The sequence below is a fragment of the Branchiostoma floridae genome, chromosome 15, assembly GCF_000003815.2.
Source record: "Branchiostoma floridae strain S238N-H82 chromosome 15, Bfl_VNyyK, whole genome shotgun sequence".
Taxonomy (NCBI): domain Eukaryota; kingdom Metazoa; phylum Chordata; class Leptocardii; order Amphioxiformes; family Branchiostomatidae; genus Branchiostoma; species Branchiostoma floridae.
In genome coordinates, this window is record NC_049993.1 from 3,824,413 (window position 1) to 3,847,422 (window position 23,010).

General features: G+C 42.0%; 1 protein-coding gene across 2 annotated transcripts in view; it reads right to left on the reverse strand.

Annotated features, from left to right (window-relative positions):
• LOC118432311 (IgGFc-binding protein-like) overlaps positions 1-20,540 on the reverse strand; it is a 39,620-nt gene extending 19,080 nt beyond the window's left edge. For both annotated transcript variants that reach the window (XM_035843851.1, XM_035843852.1), the window contains exons 1-14: positions 20,471-20,540; positions 13,537-13,592; positions 12,482-12,619; positions 11,150-11,328; positions 8,657-9,816; positions 7,625-7,800; positions 6,563-6,804; positions 4,883-5,175; positions 4,105-4,228; positions 3,702-3,843; positions 2,942-3,141; positions 2,221-2,392; positions 1,355-1,471; positions 571-806 (exon numbers count right to left, since the gene is read on the reverse strand). In XM_035843851.1, coding sequence (XP_035699744.1) covers positions 571-806; positions 1,355-1,471; positions 2,221-2,392; positions 2,942-3,141; positions 3,702-3,843; positions 4,105-4,228; positions 4,883-5,175; positions 6,563-6,804; positions 7,625-7,800; positions 8,657-9,816; positions 11,150-11,328; positions 12,482-12,619; positions 13,537-13,592; positions 20,471-20,475 — 3,240 coding nt within the window. In that variant the 5' untranslated portion in view covers positions 20,476-20,540. The remainder of the gene's footprint in view (positions 1-570; positions 807-1,354; positions 1,472-2,220; positions 2,393-2,941; positions 3,142-3,701; positions 3,844-4,104; positions 4,229-4,882; positions 5,176-6,562; positions 6,805-7,624; positions 7,801-8,656; positions 9,817-11,149; positions 11,329-12,481; positions 12,620-13,536; positions 13,593-20,470) is intronic.
• Between the last annotated feature and the right edge of the window lie 2,470 nt (positions 20,541-23,010).

Below are 23,010 nucleotides of genomic sequence, written 5' to 3' on the forward strand. Positions count from 1 at the left end.
TCTAACAAAACTTTGATAGGCACAGGGGTATCCAGGACATTTGTGATGGCACTGAATTATTTCGGCTCCACAATTACACCTCAACACACTCTGGAAACTCTTGCTAGTTCAGACATCCATACATATCAGTATCTTACGTATATGTAAGTAATCCTATGAAACATGTGTATTACCATTATGCTTGCGCAGTTTCAGTTTCGTGCAATACCATTTGTCCAGCCAAATTGTTATTCAACAGCGTAAATCAAAAGAAGTGTGGCAATAACAAATATTGCCATGGCGACGGTTTTATTTTTATAAGTAGTAATGATTGTTGTTGTAGGTTTGTTGTATTTCTGTTCTGTCCTTTCGCCTAACTGTGTGTATGAAGATTTCACGCTATAGATGTTCGTAGGGCATTGCAATTGACAAGAAATGTTATCTCTTATGGCGAATGACCTATCATAATATGAATTTTTGTGAATTCTTGTCAAACGGTCGCAAACTATACTATTACTCTCGCTCCCTAGGCATCGCCAATAATTAACAACAGCAAAGTTTGAAAGGATAAAGAAATACAAATCAACTGACCTTAAGACTCCTGCCAGCCGTGATTGAGATGCTGTAACCATACACTTCCACGTACATGGCCCGTGTGATGGAGATGGGAGGGGAGATAGACAAGGGCATGTTCTGCACTTCCACGTTAAAGTCGGAACTGTCGCTGCAATCCTTGGCGAATGTGTACCGACACGGTCCCTGGAAGTGGTGGGTCCGCCCGTCCAACGTGCAGTAGTGCGGGTCTCCTGACGCTGTACAGGTGGAACCTACAGAGGTGGAAATGTGTTCTTTAATTTATTCACATAAAACCCGTTTGTGAAAGGTTTATTGTTTTCTTTTCAAGATGAGACTGTAATATTTGATTCACTCACACCAGGAAGTGATATATCAATGGCTTTTTCCCCATCTGACTCTCCTCAAACACGGGACATTAATGTCCAATCCAAGAAGTCAACTCCAACCGAAACTCATTTAACCTGAATCGAGTGAAGACACATATGTACAACGCCCAGTACTGAGGCCTTCTAAGGATTCGCACCCGGAGGTCAACAGCCGCAACATCTCACGAGAGTACAAAAGTTTACTCGAGACCTTGTGCGAGAAGTTGCACAGAAACGAGGCTGTTTTAGGAGTATGCTCCTACTAAGTGGATATGTACGATAACACTAGATGATATTGATGCGTACATTTCAGTTTAATATAAGATGGCAGCTCTCACAGTGGACAGTATAGTAACATTGCTTGATGTTACGACAGGCACAACATGCAAATATTCCAAAATAGCTTGCGGAATCAGAATAGTTGCAGTACCTACCCTCATCGCAGTTGGTACCGGTCCATCGTCCTGCACATTGGCACCTGTATCCGCCATTGTTGTCGTCCACACACTGACCACCGTTACGGCAAGGCTGGTTTTCACACGGGTCGAAAACTATCAGTTGAAAACATTCGAAAATTTGATTTATTCAAGCCAATCGAAATGTTACATATACATGGATTTACTTGGGTCTTGAAGTAGATGGTTTTCATCATCTCTATCGTCACTGATCTGAATGTAGGTAGACAAGAATTCGATCATATACATGTGTTTATATGGATCACGTAGTTGATGTCTTCGCCTTTTATCATGTCAGTGAGCTAAATGTAGTGAGAAAGAATACATACATGTATGGATGGATTTATATAAACAACATTGTAGATGGTTTTCATCTTCTTTAACGTAATTTAAGTGAACTGAATGTTAATAGAAAAAGCATATAAGTATACTATTAGATGGATTGACATAAACAACGTAGACAATTTTCATTTTTTTAATTAATGCGCTTATCTATTGTATGATGTATTTCGCGGCGTTTTGAAATCCTCCATAGGCATTCTGATATGAGAGCTAAATGATGTGAAATAATAAAATAGAAATTTATTGCGCTACAATTGTAACAGGTAAAATTTATGGCAATCTTAATATACAGAAGAGTTGAAATATATACTATTACAAATATCTAACAGCTACTCTGATCTAATGTAACAGTATAAACAATCTAGTTAATATCATAAAAGCTAATACTTCAGATCATTATCAAGTATTGTCTGGTTTTCGCAGGGACTTGGCTTACGTAGGCAGAAAAATATCAGGTGTAAAATACAACCTATCCATTTCAAAAGAAAGGAAAAGATACTCACCTTCGCAAATTGTTCCGTTTCCGACGTTCCCAGGGTTGCAATGGCATCCTTGGACGCCATTTTGAATTCCACAGTAGGCGTCTGCGTGGCAGCTGACGTCAGTGCACTGGATGTTGTTCCTACTGACACACGTGCAGCGCCGGTCACAGTCCTCCCCCCAACTGTCACCAACCTGGAAGACAACGGTCACTTATGTTTAGCTTATGGTGAAAAAAATGATTATTCTCCTTTTGAAACCAATGACACTTCATATTAGTTATCAGAGAACGTCTAAGATCAACATTTGACCGAAAACGATACATTAAATGGATGTTAATAAAAGTTTATTGCAGAATATTGCCCGAGGCCTAATTGCAAGTTACAAAAAATGACAAACAAACAATGGTAAACGGTATAACGTTACAGCAGTAAGGACTAACTAGTGATAAATTGAAATAAACTAAAGAAAGCCAAAAAAAATGTCGGCGATGAAAATATTCTACCCCTAAGTACAGTCTTTGCAATTTCTGATTTTGTGGGTTATTCATGAATAATGGATCTTAGCTTGGCCAAATATATGACATATATGCTGTTTAATTCTTCACAGAAGTTGGACGGCTAGTTAGCAAATGGCTAAGGGAATCATTAGCGGCAAGTTCAGTCTCTGTTTTCTGTTACTGTGTGCCTGTGTGTCGATAGGTTTAGTATAGACTCTAGTATTATCAATAGTAAAAGCTTGTACCATGTAGTATCTGCCATTCCTGGTGCAGCCACACTGTTCCCTCAGCACGCAGTCCTGTCCGCTCAGGACGTACCCGGGCTCGCACTCACAGCTCTCCACACATGTACGGTTACAGTAGTCAGGAGCGGACACGTCCGTACACGTGGCCGGACACGCGCTGGAGCAGGGGTTATACTGGCTGTTCGCAGGGCACGGCAGGGCTGTGGCAAGAAGAATGAAAATCACATTCACAACACGAAATCTCATCTGTAAGCACACGTCAAGTATCCGTAAACTATACGTAAAACATTGGCATCTTTTACTCATCATGTAAGGCGTGCTTAAAATTAGATTTGGCGTAGTGATTCTTAAAAGGTTAACCTTATGTTAGAAAGCCTTCCGCCAAACTCTTGTGTGAAATGTAATTGCCAAAACCCTACCCCTAAGCATGCCTTAAAACATGCGAACGGATGCGTATTTGATGAAAGTAACACCTTGTGCTTTTCGAATGTTTTACTTGTGTTTTAAGGATAGATTTCACGTAGCTCTTGTGTAGCTTTGTTACGCAACCTTTTCTGACGTCTTTTTCTCAAGAATAACGCCTCCTGAAAGCTCACTTATATGTCGTATTAAATACTGTATCATCGTGATCATGCCACATTAAGACACATGGGATGGGAGAGAATATACTATTTGATATTCTGTTCTCTTATGAACTTTAAGTACTTTACATGTACAAAATTTACCACTACATGGATAACAAGACGCAAAGAAAACTCACGGCAGAATGACGAGTTTCTCCATGCCCCTACGTTGACGCCCGCTTCTGCACATGCGTCAGCGTAAGCTTGCAGGTTTGTGCAGAGAGAGACGGTGTCTCCTATCAGCGCGCACACGTCATACACACATGTCAATAAGGACGGCTGTTTGAAAGGAAAGGAAAGCAACAACATTTATGTTCTTAATAATTTTTATAATAACTATCTCACATACTTGACTATTTATCCCCCTGACTACTATGACTATGTTAGAGCTAGAGATATAAACACATTGGTAAGAATACCCAGCTACAAATCTAACTACCTAGTCCCTTGACCTCCTGGTCGTTGGGAGAACAAGGTAGACATACCTCAAGGCATCAAAATTGCACGATGGCTTTCGTAAAAATCTTTTCGTAACCATACCTCTGGGCTCAAAATTTGGAAGCAGGGTTGAAATGCGCTGTCCGGATCACGAAGAATCCCACAGATCCTGGTGGCGATATCTTGTAGTTCTCCCCCACACTCTGGTTCCGTGGTAACGTCGCACCTAGCGGGTGGTTAAAAATTGCAGTTATAACTGACAAACTTATTGACGAATTGGCTTCTCTCTGTGTTATGTATATCACACCCAAACCTTATATCTCACCCATAGGTTAACGTGAACTTCGAATTCGTCCCAAGTTCATAAACAGAACTCAGGACCATCCCATGACCTTGATCACCATATACATAGCCACACTCGGCCTACACAGGCCGATTAACCAAAAGTAAGCAATGGACAATGTATCTTTGCATTAGACGTGTTGTTTTACTGCTATCTGGCCATTTTGATTCCCCGAGCAGCCTCACAACCCTATTGGGTCAGTTTTTTTCAAGCTTGTTAAAGCGCAATCTTTCTGACTAAGGCTTAGGTCACATTTCAAAACCGGGACCAGGCCGGGCAGCTTTCGGGAGCAAAAAGAATAATATGAAAGACTTCAAAATACACAAAATGTCAAAACAAGATTTATGCGCATGATTTGTGCATATTTCTAGGCATGAATTTTTATTTTTCCTTTTGTTTAACATCCGGGCCGGGCCCCGATTTGGAAATGTGACCTAAGTCTTAGTGAGAAGAGATGCTGTCACAGTGAGCTTAATTCCGTGCCTAGAAGTGATCAATGGCCTTGCACTGAGTAAGCTCGTTACAACATATGCTGACCTGTCTCCATCTCCCTCTTTTGGAACCCTCCAAGAGTCTCCAAACGTCATCGCGTCCCCAGCCAAAGTGCCATTGGAAGTCAAGTAGTCATCTGCCGATATCCCGTTGTAGTTCCCGCAGATACCACAGGTGGCGCTACGGTACGTCTCCGGTAGGATGACCTCGACATGATGCCACCCGTCGAACGACACCTTCAGGCCAAAGTCCGTCTCTATGGTGACGAAAGTACCGGAAAACCTGACCCGGACTTCGGGGTGAGGGTCAACAGGGGGAGTTACCTGGACAAGGTCGACCTTTATGGGGAAGAAAAAAAAAAATCTGAATGCAGATTCTTTGGCTTTTATGCTAAGGCCATGTTGATTTGATTATATGGATGGCATCAGCACTCGCACCAATTTTCGGCCATTTCCAAAAAAAAAAAGTTTTCGACCACACATTAAATTGTGCAAAGCAGCTGCAAAATGAGCACAAATATTCTGTAGATGGAAAAAAAATATCAGAAAACAGATAACTTATGCCATAGAATGCCAAAATAAATCTAAAGTCAAAGAATAAGATGTGAAAGGACAGAAAGAAAAAAAAAATCTATTGATGGTTGGGGAAGGTACCAGTACAGAAAATTCAGGTCCGGAGGATCATTTCCAGGTCCGGACATGAACCTGGTATTGTCTGTGGAAACTTGAGAACTGGCTATACTCAAAACAGTGATAATTGGTCAATTTTGCTACAAAGGAATCTGTTTGGTGGATTATTGGACTCCCACTGGCATTTTAAAATCCCATCTCCATGTAATAAAGGCTAACCCTCTGTACCTTTGACTGTAGAAACCTGGTACCTTTGACTATAAACTCTACTTGACTTCGCTCTTGTCGTCTTCTTGGCCCCCGGTAAGACCCCAAATGCCTGCCGACATAGTGTGTCCTTTTTGTAATTGGCGAAACCTCTTCCTCTGATTTTTTTTTAGATCTGTTTTTTTCGGATTGGTCCAAGAAGAAAAAAATGTTTTGCACCCGTAAGATGTACTGGTCCATACACCTAACTGTTGGTATATCATACTATGTGTGTTAAGTCCTATGTTCAACCTTCCTGGCCACTTTGATTTCATACTGAAGACAACTTTTTTTTTGGCCAAACTTTTATTTTATTCGCTCGCTCGCATCAGTTTTGGAGTTCCCAGAGGATGTCATCCATATAATCAAATCAACATGGCCTAATATAAGAAGCCAAAGTGGCATGTGCCCTCCTGCCGCAGTAGTATAGTCCGATGACCCAGAGGTCAAGGAGAACCAGTTTGATCCAGTTGATTCCTTCACATGGGAGTCGAGAATATACAGCCCTTCAGGGCATACTCACTTGTGTGAGTCTCCTTTCTTCTGAGTGTCCTTGGGGCGAGAGACAGGGTGGAACATTGGAGTCTTACACTAACATTTTTGATAACATAGTCATAAAGCACTTCGTTAGTCATAGGAACAGTTTAATGGCTTGTTTTATTTTGTAATAAGATAAGTGGCCATCTGATTCCCAAGTTAAGTGCTCCACCGGCGACGCTGTTGGTCGTCTCTCTTTCGTCGGTTGTGTTCGGTAGTTTTCGAATGTTTCGGTAGTTTTCGGGGATTTTGTACTTTACTGAGACAATTCATAATTTTAGAACAGTAAATATAGACAAGTAAATATACTTACAAAGACGACTTTGTTCTTCTTGATTGCGACACTGACGTTGAAGACGTCCAAGTAAACCGCCGTGACCCAGGTGACTGACGGGTTCCCGCGAGCCTCGTTCTCAGCCTCGACGTTAAAATAAGGGAGACTCTCGTTCCTGCAGTTCTGAGCCAGTCGGTAGGTGCAGTGGCCCTGGTAGTGGATCAGCTCTCCATCAAACGTGTAGTAATGAGGGTCGCCATACGCCCGGCAGATGGCCCTCGCTGTTAACATTATTTTTTTAATCAATACATCGATAGGACAAGAAACCTTTATACAGCAACGACAAGGTAGAGTTAGGGAGCGGTCACATAGGTCGTGCGATCGTCGTACGATTTTGATGCCATAGGATTTGCAGGAGGCGTAAATTCTTGTCCTTCAAAATGCTTCAAGTTATTGATCGGACGACTATCGCACGACCTATGTGACCGCACACTAAGTCAAAACATAATACTTGAGACTTTTGTGCACTTTCTGTAGGAAAGGATCAAATGGGTTTAGTCTTACTTGTATACTTCGGTTAGATATGTGATGAAAAAAACAATGAATGGCGTATGTGTATGGTTAGTCTACTGATGGTTGAAAATGTGACCTTGTCACCCTACCATGGAGGGCTGATCCAGCGGCAACGCAGATGTCTTACAATATCAACCCTTCCATTCCATTCCAGTCTCAGATAAACGGTATTAGAGGCGTCTTGTTTATGATTTGACGAGGGCGCTCAAATTTCAAATTTGAAAAATATGGCAGACGAACGGAGTACGGCGCGGCGTGCACAAATATATGTTTATTTTTGGCGCGTTGGTAATAGTTTCGTCGTATGCCCGGTATGTTTTTGGTGGTTGTCCTCTACCGACAGAACAAAAACAAATACCTTTGCTACCTGATCAGCAAGCCTGGTTGCTGAACAAGTTTGCTGCGGGATTTGCCCTGCCTGGGAGGGTAAATTCTAATATATATCACAGACATTAAATGAAACGATTGAATTCTGCAATAGATGTGTCCACATTATTTCCAAACGACTGAGATAGAAAGTACACTTACCCCAACAGTCACGACCGTCACCGGTGAAGCCAGGGCGGCACTGACACCTGTACGACCCGTGCGTGTTGACACAATCTGCGTCGGCGTGGCAGTCGTCCCAGCCCAACGCACACTCATCTACGTCATGGTTGACGTCAGCTAAGTCTTCGTCAATCAGGCCGTCGCCGTCATCATCCCTGAAGAATTGAAGCGGTGCGCAATGTTATTAGCGAGAAGGCCGTTTGTTTAAACCACAGGATAGGAAAATGTGTCACAACTTTGGTCAATTGCCAAAGTAAACAAATGTTATTGCAGAAGCCATAAATTCCACAACGGATTAAGCTAAGGGCACAACCCACCGTACGTGCTTTTTGTCCGTACGTTTTTTTAGGAGCCACGTTTTTCTGAAAACGTGAGGAAGGAATGGCAAGAGCAGAGAGGGAGTACGTCTCAACGTACGTCACTCACACGGAAATGCAAAGTGTAAGCATGTGCTCTGCACGCCATGCCTAGCCGTAATCCGTTTGCGATGCACATCGTTCGTTGCGCAAGTGGTAAGTGAGATGCAAGTGCGATCTCTGTGCGATTGCCACGTTACTGTATGTAGGCCCTACTTACACGTGCTACGTACGTACGTTGTCCTAGCCTTACTCGCTGCACGGGGCATGCGCGTCGCCCGTACCGGATCGTACACGCGGCAAATCTGCAACCCGATGGCAGAGAAAGTTTCACATGCACTTAGAGTTCTACGGCGTGTCTGCGTGCTCCAAAACCCGTTGGATTCCGTACGATTTCGTACGGAGGCGGTACTTACCACTCACGGATCCCCAAAGATTGCCCACGTTTTGGCACGTAGACACCACGCAGTTGCACGTAAGGCGGGTTGTACTCTTAGCTTAACCGCACATTTCCGTTAATTGCACAGAATCTTGAAATCCCAAACCGGTGTAGTCCAGCTTGATACCTTCGCATTATTGCACTACCCGGATAATTGTACGAAACATGCTGGCTAACGAGGTGCGCAATGAAACATTTTGTGTCGTTTTTACCTACCTGCCGTTCAGCAACTCTTCGTCCACGAGCCTGTCGCAGTCGTTGTCCACTCCATCCCCGGCCATCGGTACGGTCATGACGCAGTTGTTGGAGAAACTAGCTAGGCGCAGTCCACCTGGGAATCCCACTGAATCATAGGACGCGAACCCATAGTAGAAAATTGAAAATTGAACGATTGCAGAAATATGCTTCAGCTTGTGAGTCCCTGCTGTCGCGATGTTGAGCTGTGTTCCGACCAGATCTGTTCCGGGAATCGCCGTCCACGTCGTGCTAGAAGGAAGAGCGTTTCCGTCATACCTCAGTCCGGCTGTCTCCGATGCCTTGATGATGATGTTGACGTAACTGGTGTAAGGAGAGGAGGGGGAGTCCACTGTGGCGAACGTGTAGTCAGCAGCGAACTGTTCGATTGGAGGCACGTACATCATGAACGGGTCTGTGTTGATACCGTCTGCCCCCTGGGACTTGCTGTACTGCAACAGCATGATTGGAGCAGTAGAAGAGATGACTCGATACTCATTTGACGGGATATCTAATTCCCAGAAATCACCAGAGTTCATTGAATGAGTGGACAGGCCTGTCACATCAACGTCTGTGCCATCTTCGGAAGCGACGATGCGAAAGATGTCCCCGCCTGTGCGGACTGCCAGGGGAACGGTGACAAACCTCTCACCCCAGGTACTCACAGGAGGGATGTGTTCCACTAGGTGGTCACAGGCATGGAAATGGTTTGGAACATTAGTGCACTCACTTCCAGACATGACGGAAACGGGATTGTCAGCTACAATATAGGATCCTGTTACGTCAGATGTACTTTTAAACTGGACAGCTTCAAACCGGTTGAGTAAGAGGGTGGCCGAACTTCCTGCCTCGTATGACTGCCCTTGATGAGTTGTGGGAGCGCTCAGAGTGACTGTAACGGTAGTGTTGTCATACACCCCAACGATTCCAAATTCAGATGGATGAAATGAGTACCTTGATGGGTACGATGCGACGTAATACTCATTACCCAAAACGTCCACCGGGAGTCCAAGAAACCCATCTGTTGAGGCTGCAACCTTATTGACTCCGTAGACGATGACTTCGGTGTCAGCGGTGACAAGGATACCTTTCTGAGCCCGCTCATCGCCGTTCATCATTACAGATAGTGGTAGATTTACAATCTGCAACCGTATTAAAGGTGTGGAGTAGATAATCATTAGTTCGCATTTGTTCCAATATCTATTGCGCAATTGAAAACCCATCAGAAAGCAAGACAAACTGTGTTGGCTCTGTGTACCAACGCACAACCTAATGAAGTCATACTTTCTTTATCACTTTTGGTTGGGTCTTAACGCTATCCAGCGTTGAGGTGTGTGTGTGTGTGTGGGGGGGGGGGGTAATTAGCTTGATTTAACTCGGATGTCATCATCACTTGGTATTTTCTTACAAAAATCATCCATGTTAACGTTTTGTATTCATGTTAATGGGATTGTGGGTTATACGTTGAAAAAGATGTATCGTAAGACATTGTTACGCATCCTTTTATTTACTATATTATTTACTGCGTATTATCATATAGCCAGGCGTCGCGGACCAATCAGAAGGCAGGTTATGACGCCGTAACACATAGATTCCGGCCAGGCCGGTGTCTATCGCTCCTCTGATTGGTCAGAATGAATCGACACCGGCACCGGTGTCGATACAAATCGACACTGGTGCCGGTGTTGAATCATTTTTACCAATAAAAAGGAGCGATACACACAAGAAAGTGAGGTATATGCAGGCATTGGCCAATCAAAAGGAGCGAAACATAAGCCAAAGCAGAGGGAATAAGTACAGACTGCAAGGGGGAATGGCTCCTTCTGTTAACATTGATAATGAGTTTTGTTGTTCCAGCTAAGGACTGCAATGTTTTGAATATTTTCTGCGGTTTCAAAATGCAATTTGTAATCCCCTTACAAATGTATGTACCAAAGAACAAATGTGAATTTTCAGAAATTCGACAAAGGACACGTAAAATACCAAGGGATCTATGCGTCATACGTGATTTTGCAAGTTTGGGTAGGCTATATGATAATAACGTTAATGACCCGCCTGTTCCTCGGTGTACATGGTGTCATAACGCCTGGTCCTTCGCTCACTCGGTGGTTTTATTCGGTAGTTATAGCAAAGGACCAGGCGTTATGACACCATATACACCTCGGGGCGGGTCATTAACCCTTAATTACCTCTACCTCGTTTGTTTTGAGTTATTTTGATTATATAAACTTTCTATTGTTGTACTATTTGTGTTTTGTGAGTCGTGACTATACCATTCTAAAGGTGGGTAGTGGCCGGGTGAATTTGTCGTAAGACACAACGTTAACAAACGTTTTCATTCATTCATCGATTAATTTATTTATTGTCAGTAATCTACTACATTTTCTTATAATTTCGAAGTGGCTGTAGGTTGGTTGACAAGCAATCCTATTTGGTTATTGTTAGAAGAAAAGTAAGACTGTTGGATTGACTTACCTGAACTGCAGCGCTGGAAACAGTCACTTGTTGATTGAATCCAACCCCAGGAGCAGAAACCGTAACTGCTGTTGGAGTCGGGCTTGCACTGGTGATGAAGAGTTCCAACTGCGGAGGCTGGTAATTCTGCAGAAATCCAAGCATGAATTCTGTTCCCCTGTTATCAGGGGAGGTCAGAACTGTGGCAAAATAAAATAAAGTGATAGAAGAAAGTCGTTATACAGTTTTCACCAGCTGGCTGGGAAACGTTGAATTGATGCGTCCTTTAAACGGGAACTGTTAAGCGACGATTAAACGACTGATACTATCATAGAATTTGATTTTGATAAAAACATGTATTTTACAAGTGGTGCTTTAACTCATAGGTCATATGTAGACTACAAGGTATTCCATATTTTCGGAAGCAGTCTTCAGTTCTCCAAAAGAGGGCGGACAGATGCTGAGAAATGTAGAAAGAGAGATGGAGATACAAGCTGATGAAGTATTTATTACAGAAGCTGATATCACATTAAAGCCATATTTTCCTCCAGAGGAGAGTGTTATTTTGTAAAATACCACATCTTTATGTGCTGAAAATGGACTAAATTTGTAAAAATTAATCACAGATGACCAAATAAATGGACCATTTATAATCCAGTAGTTGAGTATTTCCCCTTCATGCAGACCCATTATGGGAATAATGCCTTAACTATTGGTTCCTAAGAATTAGGTTGCTCATGATGGAAATTGGTGAATAACTATTCACACACACGCTGCAAATATTGTTTTTAAGCTCGGACCTCAATTTCCTAAGATCTACCCATTTTCATGAAGGCCCTTTTTCCAAGTCTTAAGTATGGGCTTCAATGGGATGGTCGATAAAGATGGAAGCCCATTTTTGACTGAAAGCAAGTGGGAAATAAAGTTACAAAGGCTTCAAGTTGTCAAACAAGTATCCAGAAATACATTGCAAAAGTAATTTTCAAGCTCAACCAAATATTTCTAAAGAGCTACCAGATCGAATTCCAATGGCTGTTTGCATTATCATGTATTACACCTGGCTGTAATTTAATTGGAGAGTACTCAGGGGGTTAACACTTTATCATGCAACTCTCCCTAGCCTTGCCCGGGTTTTAATGTCAAGTGGCAGATACAATTACGTTTTGGGATTGAGAAAAAAATATTACTACCAGAACTGGAACACTCTCCTCTGGAGTACAGTACAGCTTTAACTTTAAGTTCAAGTGAAGCAAGTGTACGCAACGTACAGTTATCTCAGTCTGTTCCATGAAAACCTACCTTTTCAGAGCCATTAGACAACGCTACGACAAGCAGGGACGAAGTGAGCCCTACCTTGATCACAGTTGGTCCCTGCCCATCCTGTCGTACACAGGCAGGTATACTGGCCTTGTCCATCCAGGCAAACGGCCCCGTTTTGACACGGACTGCTCAGGCATTCGTTGGTGTTCTGACGCTTCACTCTGCTCGCAACTGTAAATTCAATTTTGTAGGATGGCAAAACTGACTTGATTGCATAACTGACCCACCTCATAGTGAAAATCATATAAATTTTGCACCTGAACTGTGTGAGTAAAGTAGTTAGTGTAATGGTATTTCTATCTGTTGAACACCATAACATCTAAAGTTTGCATTCTAATTTACAAGCTTAAGGTCATATCGTTTTCGAAGGCATCATCAGTTGCCACCTCAGGAAGCTTGAATTACCTTAAGGTAGAAGAACATAGTTTTCGGCCAATGGGGATTTCTAAAGTTAAGAGCCTCAAGGTGACTGGCTTCGACGCGGAACAAAATTAGTAGGGTGCAATTTTGGAATACCAAAAACGGATATGTTCGAGTTCAGGGTACAAGCCACAAAATATTGAAAAACAACAAAATCCTGTCGGCGCATCGCCGTCTCACGCCCACTTTAAAAACACCGCTCTGTGGAGGTCAAATAACTGCAGCCGGCTCACACTAGAAGGGCAGTTGCGTAATGGGGCGCATTTATACACGAAATAGAAAACTTTTACAGTCCAAGCCATACAGTCTCAGATTCGACACCTTCCGTGACCACGCAGCACAGGTTATATCTGGCTGCCACTCAAATAAGGTTTTTAACCTCTCCTTCAATATGTTCATCCGTACTACTTTATGTAGGCCCCGGGGTTCGTGGATAAATACTGTGTTCTGCTACCTTAACACCACAAAAAATACAGGGGGCAAAAATTTAATCACTTTTAGAATGGCGTAAAATCGTTGAAGCGAAATCGGCGTATCATTTCTTGTTTAATATCCTCGCTAAATAATGAGTTGGTAGTTTCTTTGTCGTTTAATGCAACAGATGTTCAGTCTAACCGAACTGCACGTTTGGCAATAATCTGTAAAACGGAAATAATGTTAAAACATACCTTGTGCGTCCAGCTGGCAAAGAAGTAAACCTGCAGCAAGCAGGAAGAGACACTCCCTGTAACAACAGAGGTAAAATAAAATTCTTGGCGCAGCTCTAAAGAGTATTCTAGTAGACATAGTATACAAACTCTTACCAACTGCAATAGTGGCCACTGAAAAGGAGTCAAACAAAAATCGGCATCGTATCCACAGCAGTCAGGGCGACAAATGATACAAGAGTATAGCTTTAAGTAACTGTTTAATTTTTTTCTTAATGGATTTAAACATGAAAACATGAAAGAAATTTACTGCTTAAGATGTCACAGCGTAAACTGAATAAGATGGTATTTGTCGGCACTTTAATAACTACTTAAAAACCCCTCTGCTTAGATGAGACTATCTTTTAAACACTTTTGACAACTCAACTCCAATTGCTTAAAAGCTAACCATTTTATACATTGTATCGCACAATCACTTTAAGCAGCATGGTCTAGAAGTATGTCCTGCACTTTTGTGTAATTAAAGATTTGATAAAGTGACGGATTGTTACTTCTCGTATTCTTAGGAGACAAACACATGTACACCTTTGTACATGAGAGGGTTTGACCAGAAATTGGCACCTTGCCAGTGACCGACCATGACACCACTGGGCGCAACGAACTAGCACATAACAAAAGGAGCTGAGGCAATCAAAGATGTTTTGTCGCTGCTTAAAATAAGGCAACAAAAAGTAGCCAAGTTATCTTCGCAAGTTGCTCAGAGTACTAGATTTATGTTCATTTCCTGGTTGCCTTCGGAAGTCTTGGAGTTTTCTATTAAAATCACGTCAGTACATGAGCAGTGTCTACTTCATACAAATTGCTATTTTCATCCAGACTTCTTAGGAGAATTTGTTTCTCCCAAGCTATGAGTCCATGTGCATGTAGATGGTATCTTATAAGTGAGAAAAAGTATGACTCATCCACCATTAAGGTATGCAAGTTTCGTTAGAACAGACAACTCAAATTCCTCCCCGTTCATTCATGCACGAGGGATTTGGTACAAAGTGTTGTTCAACAATTGATTATGGTTCATGCGACCAGAAAAAAACTTTTAGGTAGTAGTAAATATCATAAAACATTTAATTCTGTAGTTTTATCTAATTCGGGTTTGATATTTAGAAGTAGATGTAAGAAACCAAGGGTTTATATATTAAAAGATGAACAGAAGTTGGGGGAAAATTCTAGCAAAATGTCACTTTGCCTCTGGTTGCCATTATCTAATTCATGGGTGTGACGCTTGTTTGCACGCACCCTTCAGTGTTTTTCTCGTCAGGATAGAAGGGGAAGAGTTTGAGAGAAATTGACAAGTTACAATGAAAAATATATTGACTATCATTACATCCTAACCCTAAAGTGTTAAATGTTGTCAAGCAAAACATTAAACTAATCTTCACCAACTTAAAATCAAGTTAACGTGGCAGTACACTTGAACCTCCCTACACTCAATTTTGGTACGATCCATAGCGGTCATACACAGTTAACAGAATGGGTGCGTCAAAATTGTGTTTGTGTTTGCACGTGTGTGTGTCTGTGTGCGTCTGTGTGTGTGTGTCTGTGTGCGGGCGTGTGCGTCCCTGTGCAGGGGCAGATCCCGGATTTTGCAAAGGGGGGGCGCATATGCGGTTGCACCTCAGGTCGTGGCCGAAGGCCACGAATGCGTAGCGTAGCTGCGCGGGGGGAGAGCACGAAAGGGGGGTTCCCCCCCTCTCGTTGGGGGGGTTTGGAGGGCCTCCCAGGAGAGCTTTTTAAAATAAAGAGGCTCTCTGGTGCATTTTAGAGCCATTTCTGTGCAAAAATGAACGAATCAACACTGACTTTTAGGGCTGAACATTTGATATAACGTTGATAAACGAACGAACACTGATTTTTATAGTTAGCAATCTCACATTCAACAATCATATTTTTTGCCTGGGGGAACGGCCATCGTAACATTTTTTTGAGGCGGGGGGAGGGCCATTGGAAAAAAATGCCTTAGGGGCCTTAAAAATACAAGCAAAATGTGCCCCTGAAATGCAGGAAATGAAGTTTCATGTGGTCAAGATTTCAATTTTTCTTTGGACGTCCCTGGGGCCACGGCTTGCGCCTCCGGCGCCCACGACGCTCCGGTGCTCGTCGCCATCAAAAATCTTTTCCCCTGACAGAAATGTCATTACATCTAGCATAGTGTACCAGCAAAGTTTATCCCTCAAAGTGCAGAAAATCCTGTTTCAGAGGGTCCAAATTTTAACATTTTTCTCCAAACCTACCTTGCGACGGCTCGTGCGCTCGAAATCGTGAAAATACGTTGGGGGCGTCGTCGCCCTCAATAATATTAGCTTAAAACCCTGTGAAATTCTAGTAGAAAGGCTATTAAACTTAGCATAGTCTGCTATTTGTCCATCAAAAGTTAGGAAAGATCGTTTCAGATAGTCAAGATTTCAAAATTTTCACGGGAGAGCATGACACCGTACCCCCTAGGATTACGTTCGCCCTCCCCGTAAGAAATTTGCTGCAGCCACCTCTGTCGTGTAATTCCATGTTCGCACGAAGTTTACGTAGTAAATATCAATCCTGCGTGCATCGGTTCTTTCTAAACGGAATGGTTCACGGACGGCAACGGGATAAAACATTACGATGCTTACTTTCGTGACAGCGGGCTCTCTGCCGCGTGCATACGACGTAATCATGCATATGATGCCGCGAAAATTTTTCGGCAAGTTTGTTGGTTGGCCAAAATAACTCCCGTTTTGGGATGATTACAGCGGTATGGAAGCGGTTTTCGTTACGATATCGCTAAAATGTACCCAAGTCTCTTCCAAGTAGAACATTAAATCATTTTCTTTTGTGTAAATATCGTACATGTGTGGTGGAAAAGATCGCCGTTTTTTTTTTACCTGACCCATTTTGCACCAGCCCTCCCCCCGGTAAATGTCGTCAAGTCCCTTAGCGGAGACATAATTTCGTAAGTCTGATATTAAATTTTTAGTATGAATGAATGAATGTTAAAAATTGTATCTTGTGTCGCTCAGCCGACATGGGCTAATAGGGCAACAAAATAACAAATATAACGTTAATCACAATATTAGAGTCAGACGAAACATAAGCGAGTTCCGAAGGAGGGCGGGAGTATTGCCAACGTCCTGGTTACGGAACATTTTGGGTATGCCCGCAAAGACTGACGCAATGTCCAATGAGGAAGTAAAAGCGAGAGGAGTGCGCCTTGGCATTGTTGGTTAGCGGTTTTGTGCCGGGTGCGCCCCCCCCCTAAATCCGCGGATGGCTGTGTGTGTGTGTGCGTGTGTGAGTGTGTGTCTGTGTGCAGGTGTTTGCGTCTGTGTGTTTGTGTGTGTGTGTGTGTGTGTTTGCGCGCGCGCGCGTGTGTGTGTGTTTGCGTCTGTGTATGTTTTTGTTTGTGTGTGTATGTTTCATCTCAAATGTAAGGAATGAAGGATGGAAAACTTTAATCTAGTATCATTGAAAGAAAAAAAAATAATCATCGATATTTCCCCTCTTAAATATCGCACAGTCATTTTAGGCGACTGAGTTTAGAAGTATGACCTGCACTTCACATTTGTGTAATCAGGGATTTGATAAAGTGACAGATTTTTACTTCTCGTAGTCTTTGGAGACAAACACATACACCTTTGTACGTGAGAGGGTTTGACCAGAAATTGGCCCCTTGCCAGTGACCGACCATGACACCACAGGGCGCAACGAACTAGCACATAACAAAAGGAGCTGTGGCAAATAAAAGATGTTTTGTCGCTGCTTGACATAAGGCAACAAAAAGGAGCCAAGTTATCTTCGCAAGTTGCTCAGAGTACTAGATTTATGTTCATTTCCTGATTGCCTTCGGAACCTTGGAGTTTTCTATTAAAATCACGTCAGTACATAAGCAGTGTCTACTTCATACAAATTGCTATTTTCATCCAGACTTCTTTGGAGAATTTGTTTCACCCAAGCTATGAGTCCATGTGCATGTAGATGGTATCTTATAAGTGAGAAAAGGTATGACTCATCCACCATTAAGGTATGCAAGTTTCGTTAGAACAGACAACTCAAATTCCTCCCCATTTATTCATGCACGAGTGACTTGGTACAAAGTGTTGTTCAACAATTGATTATGGTTCAAGTGACCAAAAATACTTTTAGGGAGTAGTAAATATCATAAAACATTCAATTCTGTCATTTTATCGAATTCGGGTTGGATAATCAGAAGAAGATGTAAGAAACCAAGGGTTTATATATTAAAAGAAGAACAGAAGTTGGGGGAAAGTTCTAGCAAAATGTCACTTTGCCTCTGGCTGCCATTATCTAATTCATGGGTGTGACGCTTGTTTGCACGCATCCATCCGAGTGTTTTTCTCGTCAGGATTAAAGATATCGGTAAAAGTTTGAGAGATAGCTACAATCAAAAATATATTAAATATCATTACATCCTAATCCTAAAGTGTTTTGTGAAGAAAAATATGAAATTACTTTTGATCAAGAATTAAACTAACGTGTACACTTGAACCTCCCTACATTCAATTTTGGTACGGTCCATAGGAGGCGTACACGGATAGCAGGGTGGATGTGTGCGTGCGTGCGTGTCTTCGCGCGCGCATGTGTGTGCGTATGTGTGTGCGTGTCTCTCTGTGTGTATGTATGTTTGTGTGTGTGTGTGCGCGCGCGCGCGTGTGTGTATGTGTTTGTGTGTGTTTGCGTTAGAAGTTTTCGTAAATGTAAGGAATGAAGGGTGGAAAACGTTTACCCTGTGTCATTGAAAAACAGTGAATAATCATCAAATTATTTGCAAACATTTGAAATACACACAAAGAGAAAAAAAAACAATTGTTGCAAGATATTAAGGTGAGAATAAGACTCTGTAACATACTTGTCAAAATCACTCGTGTGTGACAAATCTAAACTGAGGAAATATCATTTATACAGGACAAACATTTTCACTGCTGTTCAAAATAACACCGATATCGCCACGCCACGGTTTAAAGCTATTATTCAAACGTACTCTCTGGTCACTGAGCGATTAGATTGACAGGTCGCCGGAGAAATTGCGCCTGGAGTAGTTAATGTCACATTTGTCACTCGATCAGCGTTCTTTGTCTCTGCACATTGAATGCGTGAGAAAAATCACCGGCCATCCTAAATGGAGGAGCGTGTTTTTGTGTGTGTGTGTGTGCGTGTGTGTGTGTGTGCGTGTATCTGTGCGTGTATGTTTGCGTGTGCGTGTGTGCGTGCGTTTTTGTGTGTGTTTGTGCGTCCGTGCGTGTGTGTGTGTGTGTGTAAGTGTGTGAGAGTGTGTTTGTGCATGTGTGTGCCTGCGTAAAAATGTTTCTCAAACGTAAGGACGTGCGCGCGTGTGTGTGTGTTTTCGCGCGTGTTTTTGTGCGTGCTTGTGTGTTCATTTGCATGAAGATCATTCAAATGTAAGGAATGAATGGTGGATTAGTCTTACAATGTACTATTGAAAGAAAAGACTTAACAACTCAAAGTACTCTCCTTATAAATACCACATAACAGAAAAATAGCTTTCTGAATGGCTGGTCTTTGCGTCGTGGATGGTCCCGTGTTCGATTCCCACTATGCCCCGACGTTGTGCCCTTAGGAAAGGCACTTAACACGACATTCCTCACTTCAACGAAGTGTAAAAATGGGTACCTAACTTCGGTCGGGGAGGTATAAGAAAATAATACGTTTACCTTCTGTCTGTACTGTGTATGTGGCACTATTAATTAATATACGTTACTAACTTGAGTGTTGTTTCACCTTGTGCTCGTCTGTACAAAAGCAAGTATTAAAAAGGTCAAAATCACTCATGTATGACTAATAAAAAAACAGCCCACATTTCTGTGAACAGTATTACTCCTGTTCGCAATAGTACCGACATCGCCACGCCATAATTTCAAGAGTAAAATTTGTTTTTGTTTCTTTCATTATGTTTGGTTAGTCGTTTGTTTTCATTTGGCCAACTATAGAGTTGATGTATTGGGGTCTACACATGCGGGGTAAGTTATACATGTGTACCCTGTAATTCGATATTTGGTCGAACTTTACTGAAAATATCGGTGATCTAGAGCTCTTTAGCGAACAGGACCCTTGGTGGTATAAACCCGTACCCGGGAGAGATGGCACAAGTGCAGACATGTCGTATAAGTAGAGATCTATCCGAGTACAAATAAGTGGGTCTACGTGAGTAACGTGTTCTCTAGTGGCAAAAGCTAAATTCACGCTTAGTGTCCGATACACGGTTTCAGGATAAAATTTTTGAACTTAAAGTGCTGCGCATATTCTGTCATTGCTCTCAAAGTAGTTCATCATGGCATTGAAACTACTCCAGTAGTACACAGGAACAAACAAACTTTATCTTTGTATATCGTACAGATAAGTTGATAAGACGTCACATGTACACAGGTCCAGTTTCGTCCGGGGTGGTGGGACAACCACCCTGTCAAAAGTACTAGATCCTACAAATATTACATAGATTATCGTTAGAATTATAGTGAATACTAAAGGAATTATTTGAAAAAAAATTTCATGCGCGCACGGTGATGAAAACAATAGTTGACAAGATATTAAGGTGCAAGTAAGACTTTGTAACTTGCTGGTCAAAATTACTCGTGTATGACTAATCTAATAGGAGGGAATGACCTTCGTGCACAGTTTCACTCCTTTTCGTCATGATTTGAAGATAAAAGTTGGCATTTTTTTTCCAATTTAGCTTGGGTAGACGTTTGGTCTCATCTGGTTCACCATGGAGTTGATCTAGTGTGTGGGTTTGTCTTAGATCTATGATACATTATACCCTGCAGTTTAATGTATGGTTACCCCACCAACTTACCCCACTTAACTGAAAATATTACTGATCTAGAACTCTTAATCTGGCACTGAAAGACATCAAGAATTTAAGAAAATGTATATCTCAGTTCTTACTCACTTCATTTTTGAAGTTGTCACCTGCGGACCTGTGGATGTCTCCCCGGTCCGGTCCCCGGCAGTACTGACTTGGCGCGTGCGCTACGTTTCTTTTAGGCTAACCAGTATCTGTCAATCATCTACTGCTCGTGGGCGTGGCTTATGTCTGATCATCGACGAAAGATTTGTCTGCATGTTGCACTGCAAATGCTCTTCAACATTCTGACGATTTGTAGATACTACATAATATTTTGTGAAATTTTGGTATAATATGAAGACTACATAAATGTCAGAAACTTAAGATTTGTAAATCGTACATTCAAGGTCACATGACGTCACACACGTCACACGATTTGGGTGGGGTGGGGCAACGACTCAAAAGTTATAGATTCCACAAATCGTACACAGGTTGTCCTTGAAATCATAGTAAATACGTATTCAGTTATTTAAAAATGTTGTTTTACTTTACGTACAGCAATGCAAAACAATGGTTGACAAGGTACAAGTACGACTGACTATAGCTAGCTGGTACGTTCACTCGTGTATCCCTAATCTAAAAGAAGGAAATTACCTACAGAGCAGATTTTTTGTGCGTTGACTCCTGTTTACAATTGCTATGATATCACCAGAGTAAGATTACAAGCTTAAAGGTAAAAGACAAGTTTTGGTAGCCCTTTTCTCACCTTTACTACGACAGGGATTTGTACTGGTAGTGATTTTTACCTACCTGGTTATGACAGGATATACCCTGCACTCCATTTGGTCAAACTTTAAAATCCCAGTTTACTGGTGGTATTGTTAATCTGGTAATGTGTAGTGGGCAGGACCCTTAGTAGTGTTAGAAAAACGTACACGGGAGAGATGGCACAGACATGTTGTTTCAAGTGTTGCTCAATTCAAGGACAAGTAAGTGACAACTACATGACAAATGTGTTTACCGGCAAATTAGCAAGTAGATCTTCAGACCGCCGGAATGATTGCCGCCTGGAGCAGTTATGTCATCTGTCACTCATACATATTTCTTTCTTTTTTCCATTCCATACATAAAGTGACAAATTATCAAATATGGACCACCAGACAGTCCAAAAAGAAAGGCTAGCTACTACAAGCTTATGACTAAACTTGTCGGTAAAATTGCTTGTAGTTACTTGTGCCTCAATATTGTCTCGTACAGGTTAGGTTAGGTTAGGTTAGGTTAGGTGCCTGGAGTCAAATTTTCGAGCGTTAATGTCACACCTGGTCATTACCTACACTGAATGAACCGACGTCTTTCAATCCCTTAACAGCTGGTTCCTTAAAAATCATCTTAATAAGTCAAAGTACAACTTTGTACCGTAGAAATGTGTCTAATTCATGATTTTGCAAATGAATCCCATTCTTCTTTAACGTTATTATTGTTAACTTTACAAAGTAGATCTATCAGCATTGATAAGGTGTTACAGATGACCTAAAAGGTCAAGAAACAATGGCTGCAAACGCTACTGAAGATATAACGCACTAGTTCGACAAGTATGTCAGTCGATAATTTGACTTATGTACGTGTGAGTCTGAGCGTTGTACAATTCGTCTAGTCCATGACTTGCAACTTTGACGACTTGAATGAGAAAAAAAAATTGAAGGGATTAATTAAGCTATATTACAAAATACTATGTCATATCAAGCATCTCAAAAATGCATCTTGATATCAAATCAATTTTCTCATCTCGTCAGCATATGTTAAAGTTACCCTTACATCTGTGCAGATGCTTTAGGGGTGGCGCCCATCTCCATTTCGAGTAGCCCTACAGCAGGGGGCTGGTCCGCTGGTAGTGATGTGTGTTTAACTTCCATACTCTTTCTCTTTAGTGCTGAGTGCTAAGCAGAGAAAGCAGCATGTACCATTTTTAAAGTCTTTGGTATGACCCGGCCGGGTTCGAACTCACGACCTACCGAATGCGAGGCGAACACTCTAACCACTAGGCCATTGCACCGGTCATATGTATTACACTTTTTTTGTGATTGAATGTTTGAAAATAGCCATCATTTCGTGCACTGCTCAAGATTCTAAAACGTTTAATACCCTTTCTAGCGTCACTGAATTTTTGAATTATGCAATAGTATATAAACATCAGAAGCTCAGTATGTTTCTATTTGCTACACATATGGTCACATGAGGTCGCACAGGCCACCTTTCGGATGGGTTGGTGGGGCAACGACTCTGGCAAAAGTAGCAGATTATACAAACATTACATAGATAACCGTTGAAGTTATAGTGAATACTAATCATATCATTTCTAAAGAGTTCTTATATGCACACACGTAGATGAAAAAAATGATTGACAAGATTAAGGTGTAAGTAAGACTCACCTCACCTCACCGGTCCCATAGCCTCACCGGCCGTAGGGGCAGCACTTCCATCAACATAAGTTTTCCACCTTTGTCTGTCCTCAGCCAAGGTTGCCAGATGGTGGATTGTTTGTCCCGTCCATTCTTTCAAATCACTAGTCCAAGTCCGACGTGGGCGTCCCCTAGGTCTTACACCCTCCGCCCTTCCTTGGAGTAGGTCTTGGACCCTCCGCCCTT